Raw genomic sequence first — 20505 nt, 5'->3', positions numbered from 1 at the left:
TGGAAGCTCTTCACTGGTAGGTAAAGTGGCTAACTGACAGGCTTCTTTGGGCTCTGATGGCCTATCTACTGTTTTAGGGTGGGGGGGCAAAAAAATTGTAGTGAACACCCTTCTTCCACTCCTCTGTTCTGTCAGCTGAGGAGCCACCAACTCAGGCTGGCAGTTGCCCGACTAGTCAGCTCTTTTTGTTGGCTAGGGAGGACTTCACCAGTGCCAATTTTGGAGTTCTCCCTTACTGGGATAGAGTCTCCCTGGCCCACTGGAACTGTAGCTAACAGTTGTCCACCTTCCCTACACGGGCTCTTCTTTTTCTTTTGGGGCTTATCTGAACTAACTGCATGTTCAGCCCCCCAGGTTCCTTGGATGAGGTCTGGCACTGGACCAGTACCTCTCTTTGGCTCAGACCAACCTCAGGGTGGTCGTTCTCAAGGAGACAATCAAAGGGGAGGTCTTCATTGACTACCACCTTTCTCCAACTAAGGGATCGGGCTATTTCTAGGGGCACTACAGCTATAGGAATAACAATGACCTTCCCTGGGACAGCCCTTACTCTTTGTGTTTCCTCCGGGACATACTGGTTTGAGGGTAACAAACCTGTCATGCACCACAGTGTGACTGGCACAGGTATCTCTCAAGGCAGTGGCTGGGATTCCATTCACCAGTAGGCGGTGGAAGTGTCTACTCCCCTCTTTAGTCTCCAACTCACCTTTTGGGTCCATCTTCCAGTTCTTTTTATTTTTAGGACAGCTAGTGTCCTTGGTGTTGTCTTTTGACAGTTGCGACACCATACCTGGTTGGGATCCCAACTCTTACCTTGGGCCCCAGTTTTAGTTTGTGGGGTGTCTTTGGGCCCACCCTCCTGGACAGGTTTTTGGGGGGCTACCTGGAACTTACGTTTATCTTTAAGAGGCTCACTATTTTTCCTCTGGGGAGGTTTTATAACCTAATTCGTTTGGTCACCCCCAGTGGACAGACTGGTCACCCTTGTCTTGACCCAGTGGTCTGCCTTCTTTCCCAATTCTTGGGGAGAAACTGGACCTAGGTCTACCAGATACGGACGCAACTTTGCATCAGTGCAATTACTTAATATGTGTTCTTTCGTAAACAAATTATAACGACCATCATAATCTTGCATTTTACTTCCAGTCAACCAGCCATCTAGTGTCTTCATTGAGTAGTCTACAAATTCCACCCAGGGCGGACTCTAGGTTTTCTAAGCCCCCCTGAATCTAATTCTATACTCCTTAGTAGTGAGTCCAAATCCCTCAATTAGGGTTCCCTTCATGAGTTTATAGTACTCTGCTTCTGCCCACTAAGGGTCAGAAGTCTGTCTCTGCACTTACCAGAGAACAGTTCCCAAAGGAGTGCCCTCCCCTCCCCCCCTCCCCCCACCCCCAGGGAGTTTTCTTTCATTTCTGGGTTCACAAGAGCTATCAAAGGATTTGAACCACTTAGTGATATCATCACCATCCTCAAATTTAGGGGCAATTTCTTTGGCGATTTTGGGATCATACCATTGCTCTCTGACCCTATTTATTAAGGTGGAAGGTATCCTCATCCCCTTCATCTCCCTCTGAGTGGTCTTCACCATTCTCAGAGGGATGGTCCTTAGCATACCCTGCAAACAGCTCCTGAAGCTTTTGTCTGGAAGGATGGGTCCCCATGGTAATATGTTTTAGTTTACATAGAGATCTTAACTCCCTTAACTCCCTGAATCCTAAGTGGAGATGAGGGGTGAGGTCAAGCTCTTCCACTATATCATCTATGTCATTAGTTATACTTTCACTAACAGCTGAATTCTTGTTAAGAGTCATTGTAAAAGAAAAACTTTTAACCCCTCTTATCCCTAACTGAGGTGAGCTATTATTTTTCTAAAATTCTAACGGTCTTAACCAAGGCCCTAACAAGACTTTTAGTAATTTGGAAAAATCTGTCAAATTCAAAAATCACAAGTCTAAAGACAATTGAAGAGTTTTGTTGTGTGATTAGGCGTTGGCCAAGTCAATCCAACAAATGCAAAGTTGTATATCCTACTGTTGATTCACCAATGTAGGAAGCTGGCTCTGCAAATACTACACCAAAATGAGGTATGATGTGCACAGAGACCTGTGGAACCCCAGAGGTAGGCAGAGCTAAAAGTGGATAGCACCTTTCTCTCTATTTGTGGTAGTGTGGGTGAGCAGTATGGCTTTATCAGAGGGTAGTATTAAGCATTAGTTGTTCACACTCAGGCAGCAAATGATGTCACGCCCTCAAAGACTGAACTCAGACCAATTTGTTCGTAGAAACAATATTATTAAGTGATTTTATTTCTGGAACCAAGACAAGCCAGGTGCAGGTAGGTGAAATAAATGCTTTGCAAAATCTTACGCAATTCTTTACAATTGAATACAAGTATAAATACAGTTGATTGAATTACAGTTAAGTCAATGTTTTGAAATTACTTTACAGTCACTTGTCAGATAAGTATGTACTTTACTTTTCTGATTACTTTTACTAATCAGTGTGATATGCCTAGATATCACACTGAGACATCTCCTACACAAAAGGTAAGTAATTCACTTTTGGTACATAAGCAGTTTTTCAATGTTCCATACAAACCAACTCCACACTTTAAACAATTTTCAAGAAAAGCAGTCAATGCAATCCTATGGGAGGATATTGAGTTATTGGATTACTGGTAAGTACAAGTTTGTGGGAGTTGGTATTACGGGTTAGAACCAGGGTTCCCCCAGGGTCGAGGATGCACTCTCAAAGCACTCTCAGCAGCACTAGGGCGGCCGGGTGCAGAGTGCTGAGGCCCAATGTTATCCAATGAGGGATAGGGGGCCTACTGTTGTGACTGCTCACAAGCAGGACACAAGGTTGTGGGAGCAAAGCTCCTGGTATTAGGCTCAGGGCAAAGGGGGAACCAAGTTAGCACACAAGGTGCACCCAAGCGGCAGTTGGGTGCAGGGTGCTGTTTTGGCGTTGGATGGCCTTTTTTCAATGAGAGTTGCTGTTTTGGATTTTGGTTGCAGGCTTGGTCCAGGAAGACTTCCGGGAGGAACCAACAACTGGGCAGGTAAGTTAGAGGGCTCGGGGACGCAGGTGCACCTCGGGTTCTCTACTCCAGGGCGCAGGGCAGCTGAATGCCGGGGTGTCTTTTGAGGTCGGATTTCACCTTACTGGGCCACTCAGGGTTGGGGAGGGGGGTCACCGTGCAGAGGCTGCAGGCAACGTCGGGGAGTCCTGCAAGTGTCAACCCACGCTGGACTTGGACTCTGGAGTGCTGGGGGACCTCGCTTGGACCAGTGGGCCACTCTAACTCAAGCCGTAGGTGACGAGTGCAGAGGTGGTACCAGGAATCGAGTTTCTTTGCTCTCAGTAGGCTCAGAGCCTGTCTTGGGAGTTCCTTTTGGATAGAGCTGCTGTTGACAGGAGATCCCGTCTTTTTGGAAGGAAGTCAGTCCTCCCAGGGTTCTGGAGGTCCCTGGCTGCAGGACAAGGTGACTTTTGGTGCCAGATCTCTGGATACTGCAGACGGGCCGGTATGGCTGGGGCCAAGTCAGTTCTTCTCTGCAGTCTCCTCTGCTGGGAGTCTTCTTTCGTCCATCTTCGTAGGTTGCAGGAATCGGTCTTCTTGGTTCAGGGCTGCCCCCAAATACTGTATTTAGGGGGTGTTTTAGGGGTCCCTTGGTGCACTCACCCCACGTGGGGGAGTGTGCATATCCCTAATCCTTATTGGAGAGTGTCAGCCATCTGCAAGATGGCGGGCACCGAAGAGTGGGCTTCACTGCGCCTCCCCCACCTAGGGGGTGGGGTTGGCACAGGTGGGCACACCTTCTAGGCTGTGCTAATTGTTCCAGACGAAAAGGAAGGGAGACAGGAAGGGGGCCTGCTCCTGGTAGAAGGAGAGGCTGGGGGTCGCATTATAAAGGCGGCAAGGTCTTTGAAGCTCCCCTGCCACCGATGGCTCTTCCTGGCATGGGTGAGGTGTGACCACCTCCGCCCAGAACAGGCTTTGTTTCTGGGCTCTGGGAGCGAAGGCTCCCACCCCAGGGGTTCAGAAACATGTCTCGTGGTGGCAGGCAGGTGTGCACCAGTCAGGGAACCCACCATAGTGGGGCATCTCAAAGATACCCTCTGAGTGCATTTTTCATTTCATCCCACACTAGCATCAATGTGGGTTTAATGTGCTGAGAATTTCGATACTAAACTTCCCAGTTTCAGTGAAGCCATTATGGTGCTGTGGAGTTCTTAATGACAAACTTCCAGCACCATATACTTTTAATGGCATTACTGAACTTACAATGTTTAAGAATTGGCTTAGACACTGTAGGGGTACAGGGCTCATGCACCTGTACCCTCACCACTGGCATAGTGCACCCAGCTAGAGGGGTGCCTGACCTATGCCAGGGCAGTGGGTTGTAGGCAAGGCGCACAGGGATGTGTGCCATGTCAACTCATCACTTTGCTCTGCTCCAAAACTTGCAGCCGGCAATGACGGTGTGTGTGTAAAGGTACAGAGTCTCTACGGGTGACACAAGGAGTGCTGCAGCCCTTAGAGGCCCTCCCTGGCCACAGTGCCCCTGGTACTCATGGTACCTTTACAAGGGACTGACATGTGGCCAGAGAGGTGACAATTGGGGGTACAAGGTACAGTTTTGGGAAAGAACACAAGCCCTGGTAACCAGATTGTCAGGGACCAAGGGCACATCAGGTCAATCAATGTGCATCAGTAGTCTGGCAAATAGTGTGGGGGGGGGGGTGGGGGGGGGTTACTGCTACAGAAACCCAGCTTCAGACAACAGCCCCCTCTCTTTCCGTAAGACGCTTCATCTGATCTGAGAAATTGATTTAGGGTAGCGTAATATCTACTCCTGCTGGGTGGGGCTGATTTTTTAATGTTATATTCCCTCTCCGTTTGGACATGCCTACGGTACGGAGTGGGTTTAGGGAGAGCAAGACAGGCCAGGCCGCAACCTACACTTAGGAGGGCTACTTCCGCTGGAACACTGCGCCTTTCACAAGGACTGTTTAACGCGTGCCTTGCGATTCTGCTCCCCTTGACCATTAACCCCCAATGCAACTCCTATTTTCCGGTCTACCTTGCCATAGCCCAGTAGCACAACTGAGCTTTCCAAAATCAAGACAACTATGACTTCTAAAGTTTTTACCAAGAACTTAGATGACTCTAACAAAAACAACAGAGATTTTAGGGAGCACACTTTATCGGTTAAGATGGACAAATTCAGGAAGGATCTGGATAAGTTTAAATTTGAGAGAATATATCCTTATTCAAGTGACACATATACCCCCCCAGAGTTTAGTACCACTGGCCGCAGAAAGGGATCTTCTTACAGTACATCTAGCTTAGGTGAGAATCCCTCGGGCAGCGATACCAGCAGTGACAAAACCAACACACGAGGTCGTGGTCAAGGCAGAAGAAACTTTAAAAATAATTGGAGAGGTAACCAGCAACAACAATGGTGGCCACCCAACCCGTGGCACTTTGGCGGCAAGCAACCTTTTTTCCCCCCACAACAACCAGGTCCTTTTCAACCACCTATGGGACCAATTATAACCAACTTCCCCGGGAACTTCCCAGCAAACGATTTCAGCGGGCAGCCTTTTTTAGGGTTTGGCCGGGGCAGACCTCGGGGCAGAAGGAGAGGGAACACACAGCCCCAAGTTCACTTCAGCCCCCCACCAACTCCATCGGAAGGGAGGACGCTGAGCAGCAACTCGTCCAAAAACAAGGAGGCTGGACGAAGCAGTACAGCCTCAGTATAGTTATGAACCTCAGCAGACATACCCCTACTCTAATAGAAGAGGAAGCCTTGATCCAAGGACTGGCCTGTGTGTCCAATCATCACAATGATGAGTTCGAAACCCGCTCGGAATTGGCAAGATTGCTGAGGCGGTTTTTTGATCACACTCCTGCATTCTGGCCATCTATTAGCGCATTAGAATTGAAAGTGTTTTCATGTTTACTCTCCCCTAAACCTCTCTTGAGCTTTTTTACTCCCGCGGTACCTCGCTCACATTGAGTTCTTTGATTTAGAAACACCCGTCTTCTTGGAGTGTTGTCTCTCTCGTCTCTAAGACGACCGATTATACGACCAACCTATGACCTCCCTCGGCCTTCAAAACTGACAGCCAATGAGGACGCAGATGAGTTTTACTGTTAACCTATCAGGTGAGGCGGCGACGCGCCCCACGTGACAGCTTCTCCAACGAGAGCGCGGCTTATTAACAGCCTCCTTCTAGCCGTCCGGTACCTCCCCAATCGGCCAGGACGCCGGCCCAGGAGTACCGACGGAGAGGTAAGAAGGAGTCGCCTCGTTTTTCTCTTTTTTCTCTTTGTAATTTTGCGCGTCCTCTCCTCGCAAGACTGCGCTCTTTTTCATACATAAGGGTCTTTTCTGTGACATGGGGTTGCGGCTCCGCTACTGCTGGGCACGTTTACCTCATGATACTAATACCGTTCATTATCGGCTACTGGTAACAGGAAGTGCATTGTTCTTGTATGTGCATACTGTGTCTGACATGTGACTTACATGTTTTCTAGAGCAGTGCTTCATTTTCCCCTGAGCCGTTGCCAGGTGGGGTGAGGCCAGTCTACCTTACAGATCAAGGTAAGGACTCAGAAACATTTGGCTTACGAATTTTCTTTCCAAATTAATTAACTTCGGGCGATATTGATATAGAGTGCCCGTACATCAATACTCTGATTATGATGATATGTTTGATCCACATGAAATGGACTCTTCTGACAGCCCATAGGATATTGATAGCTACACTTAACCCTTTTCTCTTTCTATAGTGATGAACACAGACTGTAAGGACACCCGGAGCATTCAGGTGACCGTGTGCACTTGTCTATGTTTTCCTGGTGTTACCCTTCACTTCACTTAGTTCACTTGGTGCAGTAGCCCTGTTTTGTATTTTGGTCCTGATGAATGCAAGGACGCAGTAGTCCTGTGATTGCAGAAACTAGTCGACCACTTTTTACCTTAGGCGGTCTACATAATCAGACAGCCCTTGGTTACACTAATTTTTAATATTGGTATGTGAAGCACACATTGAATAAAGTTTTGTTTAGTGCTTTTTCTAAACCAATTTTAGACACACTCCTCTTTTGGTTTTTTCACTCCTTCACTTCTTCTAGCACTGCACACCCCAGTCCCATGTCTTTTGCCACTCACAATATCGAGAGGCATACCACACTGTCATTACCTAGACCTTTCGAGGAACCCCCTTACCACCGGGTTGACCTCTGATTGTGGCATCGATCTTCCTAGACGGGTGGTACGGACAAAATCCCAAATGATGAAGGGCGGATCCGTATGGTGACTGATGGGTTTTTTCCTCACCCTGGTGAATGCTTTCTGTGACAGATCCCTTTAGAGGTTAGGGTTAGGTTGTTTTTTCTTTATTCCTGGGCACATTTTTCGAGACCTTCTGGTACCTTTGTTGTTTGCAATGTGCATCAGTAGTCTGGCAAACAGTGTGGGGGGGGGGGTGGGGGGGGGTTACTGCTACAGAAACCCAGCTTCAGACAACAGCCCCCTCTCTTTCCGTAAGACGCTTCATCTGATCTGAGAAATTGATTTAGGGTAGCGTAATATCTACTCCTGCTGGGTGGGGCTGATTTTTTAATGTTATATTCCCTCTCTGTTTGGACATGCCTACGGTACGGAGTGGGTTTAGGGAGAGCAAGACAGGCCAGGCCGCAACCTACACTTAGGAGGGCTACTTCCGCTGGAACACTGCGCCTTTCACAAGGACTGTTTAACGCGTGCCTTGCGATTCTGCTCCCCTTGACCATTAACCCCCAATGCAACTCCTATTTTCCGGTCTACCTTGCCATAGCCCAGTAGCACAACTGAGCTTTTCAGCCGCTTTTCATCTCCATTGCAAAGCTGCAGGCACTTCTTGCACCGTTGCGCTCAGTGTGACTCCCCCAGTGTCTCCTTCACAACGACTGCAGCGGCGGTCTTCTTCCTTGTGCAGTCTCCCAGCTTTCCGGCTATGGCACAGGCTAGCGAAACCAGATCCTCAGCAGGCGGAAATAGCGACCGCTGGAACATATATGTCCAAGAACCTCCCAGACACAGGGTGATGAAATGTGTCTCTATGCCTAGCAGCAAGGAGTAGGGTCGCAAAGCAACGTGGCGGCCCTACAACCGGAATCGGATGTGACCTCCTAGCAAAGGAGCATGATGTAACAGACTCGCCTTCGATTTAAACTAGGCAATGAAGGAAGTTGTCAATGATTTCTGTGAGTGGTAATCCTGGTGTGTTGAGTAACCTATTTTTGAAGGCATTGGGCTGGACTTTTTTGGGTTGGTCTACTTTAATTGTATAGCAATCAGTCAATAAATCAGTAGATTTGTAGAGTGCGTCTTATCACAAGTGAGGGTAGGCAGTCGCTGGCGGAGTCCAGTTGATCAGCCAAATAGCCAGGTCTTCAGGGACCAAGCACACTTACGTACCACATATGGCTGACCTTAACTTAAATCTGTGCAGTGGGATCCATGCTTGTAACCAGTCACTCAATCCCATACTTGTAGTGACGACAAGTAAGCTCTTTTCTGAGCTAACAAGACGTACACCCCTAGAGCGTAACACTGGCCATTGGGCACAATGTTAAAGTGTTTTTAGTGCAAAGTGCGAAGGAGCTATAAGCACATTTGGTGTTATTTCTCTGGTTCAGAAGGTGCACATATCTGTAGTGAAGAGACTTAAGCTCTTTCAAACATTGCCTATCCAACATTAAGTATCCGCTCAAAGCAGAACATTGGCCACCAGGCACTTTGCTAACCTGTTCTAGGGAGTTTTGCACACATTTGTTACTGGTTCTCTGGCCCAGAAGGTGCTAGGACTCATGTTTTTACTGTGTTCTTTTTACTAATGTTACCATATACTATTTGTACTTATCTCTCACCTTTGAAACACATCAATGTGTGCCTGGACCAGTGGGGGCAGGATTCCATTTGACTCCACTTGTGTTTACGCAGCACAAGATGGTGTTCACTCTTGTGCTTGCTTGCCAATGTTCATTTTGACATTGGAAAGTGTGCATGAACATCTCCTGTCCTCCTCCCCAAAACCACTTCTGATGGCTCGGAGGAGAGTGCCACCCAGATCGCTTTGATGTTGCCCAACTCCTTTACCAGAGTGAAGACTATGCCTCTCCCATTTCCCTTTTGTGAATGTCATTCTCTTGACAGATGGCCACCCAGACCAGAGACATTGCATATCTAGCCAGCCTAAACCAGTCCTTTGGAGGAAGAACCAGGGCTGCATATCATTACCAGAGGAGCACCCAGAAATTGAATGGAGCGACGTCATTTAACATCTGAGATATTCTAAGAGAGAAGATAATGATAGTCAGGACCTGGGGTGGAACTGCAGCGGTGCTGCCACGCTCCCTCCAGACTTTGCCGTAAGCCTTGGAGGAAGTGTGCAGAGACACCTTACAGCTGACTACTGAAAAGAAGGGGAAAAAGATAAACTTACCCACCTGCACAGGAAACAGAGGGCTCGGGTGCAACCAAGCAAGGGGATCTGTAAACAACACCCAAGTGCCAGTTAACGGGAAGGACTGGTATGGAGGGCATTTCGACAGTCTAAGACAGCCCTGAGGATGCCCTAGTCAACTGTCCAGGAACAATCAACCACACCTGGCTGGAGGAGCTGTTCCAACACATTCACAATCGAGATGCGTGAGGCCCTGACCCTTCCAGACACTTAGGTTGCCCATACTTACTTCTCCCGGCATTTCTGGAAGTTATGAGAAATGGTGGACTGGGGTTGCGATTCCTCTACTAGAGTGGAGGTTACCCGGATTCTGTAACCGTTGGAATCATGATCCTAGCTGTGGTGGTTTCTGACATATTGCGTTTAAAATCACCAGCCACAGACCCCTAAAAAAGGCCAGTAGTTAACTTGCCACTGGCCTTTCCAGAGAATGCTGAATGTGCCTCTAACACGTGGATGCACCCGTCACTGGTTAAACAGATATTTTTTATATACTGGCTTCTTTGCCCCAGATTATATCCTAAAGGGACATCTAGGGTCAACTGAGACCCTAACTAACTGTTCAAAACCCCTGCGCAATGTTTCATGGACTTGGAACTCTAGTGACATTTGTACTAAAGCCTCTTCTGCACCCCACCATGAAGGTCCCAAGAAGTTCATTTCGAAAGGTTAGCATTTAATCTTTTGGGTGGTGGATTCTTTGGATAGTGCACACACACTGCATTTTTAGACGCTTGTGGTAGGTGCAAAGGATGTATTCCTGAAATGCTTTCTAATACCATGACATCATACAACATGTATTTGTGAAGCACATTTTCACCCCCAGGGCATGTTGGTTCTAAATAACACATGTTTATTGTCACCCACCTCCCTGGTAATCACTTTATTGATCTCAGAAGGATTTAGGGCTGAGTGGACCTGCCTGGATTCAAACCTGTGACCAGGAACACATCCAGGGGTGGATGCATTACACCACTAAGCCAGCTCTTCGTTCAAAGGGTAAAACAGTTCACTTACAAATATTGCGGCATTGTATATTCCGTCTGGTGCCTTCCCCCATTAAATAAACTACAGAAATGCTTCAGAGAAAGTCATGGGCTAGCAGGGTCTCCCTTTAGGTTAACGCTAGCCACTTGGCTCATTGCAAAGTACACAATGTAGAACCTAGAAACACTTTAGGGGTGTACATGGACAAGAATGTGGTATGCCCTTCTGGTTTTGTTGAGCGACCAGTGTGGATAGCATAGATCCCCTTTACATACCAGTCATAAGGTCACTTTAGATTGCAAAGTAAAGAACTGACTGGACCTTAAAGTTATTAAATGTTATCTCAAGGGTCATATTGTTTCTGATTTTCGTACCCCACACCAACGTCTGAGTAAGTTGTGATTGATCAGCCTCGCTATTCATAGAAAGTAAAGTGCTCAATGGAAAGATGTAGTCATTTATTTGAGTGCAAGAGGACTGTGGCCTCAGGATCGAAGTGATAGACCACAATCAGCATCGCTCATTGTCCAGTAACATCCGACTGCTGTTGAACCCCAATAAAAGCCCTCAAAGGGCTTGCGCTGTCAGTATGCTCTGGTGACATAGGTCTAGAAGGAAGCTGTTGATACTGCAGACAGGTAACCGTGGTTTATTGGGTGCGGCACTCACACACAACAATGCTGCAGTGGAGCAAGCAATACTGTATCTCAGGTTTGTAGCCACCCTTCTGAATCACTAGACTTCTTCAGCTGAACTACCTAAAATGACTTACATCTCTGAATGTCTGAAACTGGGTAACATCTAGATGGTGTAAACTATATGTGATATCTCCTGGCAGTTCATAATATACCTACCACTAATTCATCTGCCTCGAAAGCTACATTTAAAATTCGTTTTTTTAAATAAATATACTCTAACTCAATGCTTAACTCAGAAGGAAACTGAGAAAACACCTTCGGCATACAGTAGTATAACTATACCGCTAATCACTAATACACATACACCACAATCTCAAATCACTTACTCCTCATTCTATTTACTCAAATATAATGTTACCACGTAGTACAAGTAATAATGCCATGTTAATTATCTCTTTCTTAAACTGTTTCCACACGGCCTCTTTAAAATTGTATCATAAACAACTTTCCAAATAAGTGCAAATGATCTTCACTGAAGTCCATAAGAATTAAATAGAACAATCTCATACCCAAGAAAGGTGGTAGAAAAAACAAGGAGCTTTTAATTGGAGGGAGAACAAAAAGATGTGGACGTATTATAAAACAAGGTTGTAAGGGACGCTTGACCAGCAGCCAACCCAGAATCAGCCAAAACAATATTGACCAGTAAAAGTGTAGTTACATCTCCATGTGGCTACACTGCCAATCACACAATGGGATGTTCATGAGAAGATTGGCTGTGGTCACTTCAACTCTAGTAAAATGAGCCGAAGGCTTACCAAGAAAGGATAGATTTGCTTTCTGGTAGCAAGAGAAAATTGAAGGTACTATTGCACTAAGTATGTGATGTGACAATTCACAAACATCAAAAACAAATGGACTCCACTGGAGGGTGGGTGTGGTCCCTACAATGGTGGGGAGCACTGAGTGTTTTTAAAATACCCCTCACACACCAAAAGGACCCTTGGTGTCATGCGTCATCATTGAGGTCTTCGCACCCCTCTACGGGATGCGGCGTGCTGCTACCTACGACTAAGCGGGAGCACTTATACACAGACTATGTGTGGTGTGTGACATTTAGACCAGGGAGAACGAATCCACAACTTCTCTCTCTCTCCCCCATTCTTATTTTTATAATTCACAAACAGCCACTTGTTCTTTGTAATCTTCCTCATTCAAACCAGATAGTATTTGAAAATCTTTGTCACACCTAGAAAGCCCTTTCTGCTGGAGGGGAGGGAGTCGGGATAAAGGAAGGTTTATCGTGGTCTGACTGAAATGGAAATCTTAAATTGCCTTGGTCAAACAAGTGGGGTGAGCCCTTCAATCTCATGGTCTTAATTGATTTAGTGGCAACCAAGCCTGTAAAAAGCATTCTTAGTGTGTTTATGGAAAACCTTTCTTATTTCTGGAGGGAATGAAAAATCCAGAAGAGACCTACTTGTGGAATTTCCACCACCAGAGCGATAGTCGGGTCGAGGAAATTTCAATGGTGGAGAGGATCAAAGAACAACCAGGAGGAAGAAAAGAGCAAACTCGTCTATTCATTTAAAAATCTGACTTAAAGTATTCCCTATCAGTTTAAAGAGACCTCGAAACACAGGCTACTACGACCTCAAAGCCTTGTCTTGGGAGAAAAGGTGAATGGTAATGACATCTTTGAAATAAATTCACTCCTTCAAATGACATTGAAAGTCCAAGGTTTTCACCAGGAAGCGTTCAGAGACAATCTACACGACTGCATGATTGTCCAACCGCATCAATCTTGTGAATATCTCAGCGTGGAGCACTCCAGATGCTCAAGGGACACTTTTGAAGGATTCAGATATTGTCTTGTTTGGAACCTCATCGTTTGGACTCTTTGAGCACAGCCGATGAGAGGGAACCCTGCATTACATTACATCCCCTACAGAAACTACAAAATACACAGATCACATTCCCGGCACAGAACAGGGATTCCTAACTATTAAAAAACACTGATCAGTCCTGTAAGATTGTGGGAATTCATAAAATATTAGTACAAGAAAATGTATGAAAATAAATACAAGGGATCAGGAGTAATAATTGAAAATACCTTTGCAGATGATCCTTCAAAGGTACCGGGACCCAAGTCCACGTGGCCATCGGGATAAGCAGCGCTCAGGAACCCAAACCCTCTACCTTCTGCCGTCTCCAGCTGACCAGAGTCAGCTTCCCTCTGCTCCCAAACCTAGCAGAAGGAATAAGGGAGCATCCGCTCCAGTGAATATGGGACAAAACAATCTCTTAAGATACAGGTCATTCCATAAAAAACACAGATACCGCACTGCATGCCAAAAAACGCTTTTCATACATAAGTGTATGCACAAATACAGTGGCCATCCAACGACCGACTTCTGGCCTCATTATGAGAAAGCAAGAAAGGAGAGTTAATCAGGACTGTAGACATGGGCATGCTTTCAGATCAAAAGGACAACCAGCACAGAGGGATGTTATAAAACCCTATACATTTAGACACACTGGCATATGCCAGACAATCAAGGCATGCAGCAGAAAAAAGTGGATTCAACTTCTAATGAAGTATAAATGCATGATGTCATTGTGCAGCCTGCCAAAAGATTCAAGCAACAGGTCAACAAGAGGCTGTTCTGTTTATAAAAAGGTCTCTCTCAAATGATCCTAGGATCATTATAAAATTCTTGATGGCTCCACCTTAAAATGGATGAGCTAGCTTTCACAAAGATCTACTACGAACGGTTTGGGATGTCAATAATGGAACTCTGATACGGGAGCACCGTACTGCTACTTTAATGAGATGAAGCTAAAAGTTGAAAAATAAAGGCAAAGCTATGGGCACTTCCCAGGAGCTTGACGATAGGGTAACAGCAAAATGCTAGACCCTGTGGGTTCCACCTGACGAAAGCCTAGCTGTTGAGGTATGGTAATGTATTAACACGGGCCCTGCCTTGAGAAAAGAACCTCAAGTACTTCAACGTCAGCCTGTCAGTAATGAGTATGAAACCAGCAACTACCCTTCTATGGTCGGCAACACCACAGCGGAAAGGACTACTTTCCCAAACCTTGAATGGAATATGACGCAAAAACCCTCCTAAAAACATGTTCCAAATAGAAGTTCAAAAGACAGCAGGTCACAGTCTGTGCTCCTTTTTGTTTTAAAAATTGCCATTTGTATTTCTTAGCGCTCTAATCAAAACTACATATAATCAATGGCAGATTAGATGGGAATCAATCCAGAAGAGAAAACTACATAAAGAAGGTTTCCACTATTGGAGATGAGTGGATTGCTTCCTCTACCAGGGTAGGATGCTGGTCAGTGGGTTTATGTACACAATCTTGGAAAGAGCTAGAAATGAATCATGTCTAGAGCTTAGCATACACATAGCGGAGGGATCTAAAGACAAACTTTTCACAAGACTGAGTTAGTGAAAGCAAGTGAGTTGCTGGGTTACCAGAAGCTGATGCATGTTCCAAGAAACAGGGTGATACTGTCCCTTTCAGAAGTGGTGATCCATGCCAATCACACTGTAGGTGATTGACGCTCTTTTGCTATGCCTACAAGCAGGGCTTTCTAACCATGCAACGTTACAGCAGCAAAGAGATGAATGGAGGTCACCGCCTGCTGCTGGAGACAGACGACTGCTTCTAACACCCGGCAGCAGTAGCACTGGAAGTTCTGCACCACCTCATTGATCTCGCAATGAGTAACATCCACGGTAAGACCCAGCATTTCTACTTTTCTCACAGTTGGAATCCCATGACCCAAGTCAGCAAATGGGAGCTACAGCTCCGCCATGTTTGTTATACTTTTAAGCAGCTACTAGCGTTTAGCCAGCCTGTTGAATGCTACTCTTGGGGAAACAGCCACCAAAAGAGGTTCAACAAAAAAGTATAGTCGAAACTAGTTTGGTCAGGTTGGTTTTTAACCGAATACACACACACCGAAAAAGATAACTAGATTAACCACTGCACTCATCTGCTATACTGTACCAGGTTAACCTGGAAATAGTTGTCTGCAACCACTCCACTCTGCCAAGCAGTGCCTTTTTGCCCTGCTCCAGTCATGTCAAAATACTGGCGCTTTGCTTCAGAAATCACAGATTGACCCCGTCAACACACGACCACTTCAGGAATGGCTCCTTGTTTGCAGAACAAACCTCCAACTACAACCAAGCATCATGTCTGCTCCCCAAATGCTTACAACTTTGATTCTTACATTGAAAAAATATTAAGGACTACTTCCCCACACTACAAGTTATCCTGAAACTCTGCAGCCTATGTTACTCTGTTCCTCGCTTACCACAAATACCTGAGTAGCTACCATACTTCACTAACATCCACACATAAGGGGAAAAAATACAAAGTGGCAATTATTACATATGGCACCATGTATTTCGTTTATTCAAAACATAGAATTAAACTTCCTTTGATATAACCATGATGTACCCACCCTCTAAAATGTGAAACATGCAACGGTTAGTAAATATCTAATTCAGCTATACAAAATGTTCACAATGGAGGACATTCTGCTTGCAAGTGCCCAAAGTTATCAGTGTTTCTCTAAGGGACATTCCAAACTATTCTGCAAAAATATTCTGTGCTGCGGTTACAAACAATTGCTTCTCTGACTCCTGTTTTTGCTCACTGGACTCTATTTAAGACTGGACTAGAGAGCGTTTTATCTGCCTCAACAAAGGCAGGTTGCAAAAAAATAAAATAAATATATATAAATATATATATTATTTTTTGTTGTTGAAAAAAATCAAAGGTTACAGGGACGTTCTAGTTAGGCTGATATTTCACTCATACAAAGCCAGTGAAATTCGGCAGTTATACTTAGCTGAGCCAACTATAAATCACGCCCCAGCCATGCACTGCTTAGTATTTATTCACTCATGACATGATCAGTGACTTTACTGACGACATCTCAAAGGACGACATCAATGATGATATCATCCGGTGACCGAGTGTTTCTAAAAAGTTTATGAGTGTTAAATATATATACAACAAGGTGTATTGATGAATCAGTGGGTGTATGAGTGCCTGCATGGGTGATTTAGTGGGTGCATGACTGACTGTATAAGTCAGTGGTTATACGTGTCTCAGTGAATGTATGGGTGAGTGACTAATTTGTGTGAAAATCTGTATCAGTCTGTCAGTTGGCGTGTAAGTGGCTGCATGGGTTGGCGAGTAAGTACATGAATATGTATATAGGTTATTGATTGGTTGTCTGAGTACCAGTCTGGGTGTAAGAGTGTGTGGGTGGGTGGGTGAAGGGGTGTGTGACGGCCTGCATGGATAAGTGAGTGGGTGAATCACTGATTGTATGGGTTCATGAGTGCATCTGAGAGGTGCTATATGGGTGAGTGAGTGTGTGTATGGCTGTGTCGGTGAGTGAATGGATGTGCCAGTGGTATATGGGTGAGTAACTGCATATGTGAAAGGTAGTATAGGTGAGTGTTGGATTATATACGTGACTTTTTGAGTGATTGTGAGAGTGGTTGTATAGGTGAGTGTGTGCTTGTGTCAGTAACTGTATAGGTGAGCAAGTATGTGTTAGTATCTGTATGAATAGGAGTTAGTGTGTGTATAACTGTACAGGTGAGTAAGTGGCTGTGTGATTGACTACGGGTGAGTGAGTAGGTGTGGGAGTAGCTCTATGGGTGACAGTGTGTGTGAGTGGCTGTGTGGCTGTATGAGTAGATATATCAGTGGCTTTATTAGTGAGTGGGTTGGTGTACGAGGTGCTGTATGGGTGACTGAGTGGATGTTTGTGTAGACCTATGAATCAGTGAGTGGGTGTGCAAGTACTGGTATGGGTGTGTCAATGGGCATATCCGGGGCAGTGCTGAGCTGGTTCACTTCATTTCTCCATAATCAAACACAACAATTCAAAGTTAATAACTCCCTGTCCAAGCCAGTCCCAGTAACCTTGGGGGTACGGCAAGGATCAGCACTATCTCCAACACTGTTTAATCTCTTCCTAAAACCTCTAACAGAAATTCTACAAACTTCTAACGTGCAATATCTCATGTACGCAGATTATACACAGCTATACCTCAAGATACACACCCTAGAGCACATCAAACTTCTTAACACAGCTCTTAAGAACACCCAAACTTGGCTGGCACAAAATCATCTTAAACTGAACGCCCTGAAGACCGAATTACTACTAATAGCCCCGCCGGCGCAAATCCTGAAAATGCAAGATTGGATCAAACATATCACGGCGTTCAACATACAACCTACCATTGTGGACTCAGCGAAGTCACTTGGAATAACTTTAGACAGTAACCTCAACATGCAAAAACATATCAGCAATGCTACAAAGGGAGCTAATCTCCAGATAAACACATTGAGGAAGTTAAAACCCTTTTTGCCACACAATGACTTTAAGCAGGAAGTACAAGCCCTGGTTATACCCAGAGTGGAATACGGTAGTGTCTCCCTTTGTGGACTACCCAAAACTTCAACTGCACCTCTTAGAGCTTCAATTAACGCCGCAGCAAAACTCATAACTGGATCTAAACGTAGCTCCCACATCTCCCCGGACCTTCAATCCCGGAACTGGCTACCCCTAGATGCGAGATTCCAGCTGAAAATTGCGTGCATGACGCACAGAGCCTTACATCAAAATACACCCTGTTACCTGGCACAGAAACTAACGCTCTCTGGCGGGTCCAGATCCTCAAGAAATGCGGAAAAACTACTGCTGAAACCACAAAAATTCCATTAGAAAAAAACCTATAACAGATCCTTCTCTGGGATGGCACCCAGAATATGGAATGCCTTACCACCAGAAACCAGGCTTAACCCGTCCATTTATGCTTTTAAAAAGGAAGTTAAATCCATCCTCATGGCCAAATACACAGGAGTATGGTCTCCAGAATCATCGTGTTGAAAGACATTCGCGCTCCCAACCACAAGACACTCACTGATGTTAAACTTAACTATACTGTTCTTTTACTATATTCTTGTACTTTTGCTTGGGATCCGCTCATACCAACCATGATGTTTTTTTTAGTATATCCTTTGCACATTTGTTTGTATCTACTCCTATGGCCTGTAAGTAACATTTACTGTTTGTATAGCCCTCTGACATCCACTAGGATCTTCTTGTTTTTTAGTATATTCTTTGCACATTTGTTTGAATATACTCTTATGGCCTGTATAAGCAACATTTACTGTTTGTATAGAGCTCTGATATCCGCTAGGATCTTGTTCGCGCTTTATAAAACTTTCAAAATAAAAATAAATAAATAAATAAAGAATGATAGTATGAAAGTTGGAGTGGGTGTATGAAAGGTTACATTGGGGTGCGAATGACTGCGTCATCAGTGATGTCATAAGTGATGTCATTTGAGATGTGATCAGTGACCATGTCATGAGTGATGTAATATGTGAGGTCCTAAGCAGTGCATTGCAAGGGTGCGAGTTATAATTAGCGCAGCTAACTAGAACTGCTGAATTTCTCTGGTTTTGTAAGAGTGAAATATCAGCTTAACTATACCATTGTTGTAAACCTTTGTTTTTTTCAGTGAATTTCTAAGATTGTTTAAATGCTAATTGTTAACTATAACATCCTTGCAACCTTTGGTTTTTTAGGTTTCGACCTGGCGAGGGGCACGCAGTGCCACTCCCAGATCGAAAACTATTGTCTACAGTAGGGATGTCGGCACCGCCTCTGCCTCTCATTGGCTAGCTCCATAAATGGAGGCTAGCCATTGGGAGGCAGAGGCTGTCAATCGCGCTTTCTCTCGAAAACGCGATTCGGGGGCGTTTCTGGTGCTTTTTTTAAGCCCCGCCCCTTTGTCCCGGGCCGCGCTGCGATTGGCTGCCGGCCCGGGACACCCCCGTGACGTCATTCCCGGGCCGCGCTGTGATTGGCTGCCGGCCCGGGACACCCCCGTGACGTCAGCCAATCACAGCGCGGCCCGGGACCTGACTTGTTGAAGATTGCTGGAACAGTCCGCTGCTTCACTGCAGTATCCTGTTTCTGCGGTATAACCTGTGAATTAAGGACTGTAACTGACTCCTGTTGTGACTTGGTGCTGCCAGCTGCGTTCTGAGTACCCCCAATTTTTTGCGATGTTAGTTGAATTACTATTGTTGTTAAGGCTAACTTTACTGCCTTTACTACCACAAGTATCTCCACTTCTGGGTGTGGCAGTGTGCCGCGCATTCTCCGTATCGCCACTGTGGCCCGGGGCTGTACCGCCTCCCTCCATCCCCGTACCTGCAGCTGTGTTTGCCAAGATGAACCGCGGGCCCTTGCACCACCTCTGCCCTTCGGCGCCATTCGGATTAGCTCACTGCTCCGAGGTCCAGCTGGAGCTCTCAGTATTCCAGCTCGAAAGACCGCAGACACCTCATGCACCTGCACTCCTTTCTGCCGTGAGCTCGCTGCAAACCGATGCTCGATCCTGCAGCCCCAATCTGCCACAGGTGAGAAAAACGTTTTTGCGCTGCTACCGCAGCCGCTGCTCCGTAAACGCTACTCCGCATCCAGCGTATCCAGCGCCGGCACCACCGAACAACACACGTGGTAGTCAGCCTCAGCTACAGCCTTCAGACCGGCGTGGGGGCGTCGATAGTAGAATACCACATCCACAGGACACCGCGACCTCCAGCTCCGGTACTTTACCACTACATTACCGCTTCTTGCTCTCTCAAAGCAATTCACACTCCGGTCAAGGGGTTAGGGGGAACCGTGGAGAGCTGTGCACAGACCACCTCACGAGGCCACTGCTGTGGCCACCATCTTGCCTCGTGCATCTTGCATTTTCAATGCAGAGCTATCACAACATGCTCCCACTGTGCCTCGTAATAGCTATGATTTGTGGATAATTCAATGTGCTGCATATTTTTAGCCCTCATCTCTGCATCTTCTGTACTGCGCAAAGCTCAGCCAGTGCCACTACACCCTCACTTACTGCACCAGGGCATGCAGCGTAGCACAAAAGACGTGTGCTAATGTGTAGAGCTGCCGTCTTCGGAACTGCTGCGGTGTTGACTCATCCTGTGATTCTAGGCAAATGTCTTAATCTCGGCGTTCCTTGAAAATTCTGATCTTCAGTAATGAAACCTGACGGTCATGTAAAGTACTTTAATACATATGGACCACATATGCGCAATGCAAAAAAAAAGCGTCTCTCAACTCTTCTCAGGTTAGATTTGCTGTGCGTTTTTAATTTGGAAACAGAGAGAGCTCTGTCAGTGTTCCCACATCGAGACTAGCAGCATCTCCTGATATTCTTCTGTTGCAGTAATTCTGTCAATTCATCTGAACCCAGACCTGCTGAACCCCTGCTACTGT

At 45.8% G+C, this 20505-nt stretch overlaps 1 protein-coding gene across 2 annotated transcripts in view; it reads right to left on the bottom strand.

Moving 5' to 3' along the window:
• The window catches only part of PKNOX1 (PBX/knotted 1 homeobox 1), a 205128-nt gene that overhangs the window by 107576 nt on the left and 77047 nt on the right, over nucleotides 1–20505 (bottom strand). Inside the window, exon 3 of one of the 2 annotated variants that reach the window (XM_078656380.1) lies at nucleotides 13267–13401. The exons of the other annotated variant lie outside the window; for it this stretch is intronic. Coding sequence (XP_078512506.1) covers nucleotides 13267–13401 — 135 coding nt within the window. The remainder of the gene's footprint in view (nucleotides 1–13266; nucleotides 13402–20505) is intronic. 2 annotated transcript variants of the gene reach the window in all.

The sequence above is a fragment of the Lissotriton helveticus genome, chromosome 8, assembly GCF_964261635.1.
Source record: "Lissotriton helveticus chromosome 8, aLisHel1.1, whole genome shotgun sequence".
Classification (NCBI taxonomy): Eukaryota; Metazoa; Chordata; class Amphibia; order Caudata; family Salamandridae; genus Lissotriton; species Lissotriton helveticus.
This window is presented reverse-complemented; position numbering and strand designations above follow the sequence as displayed.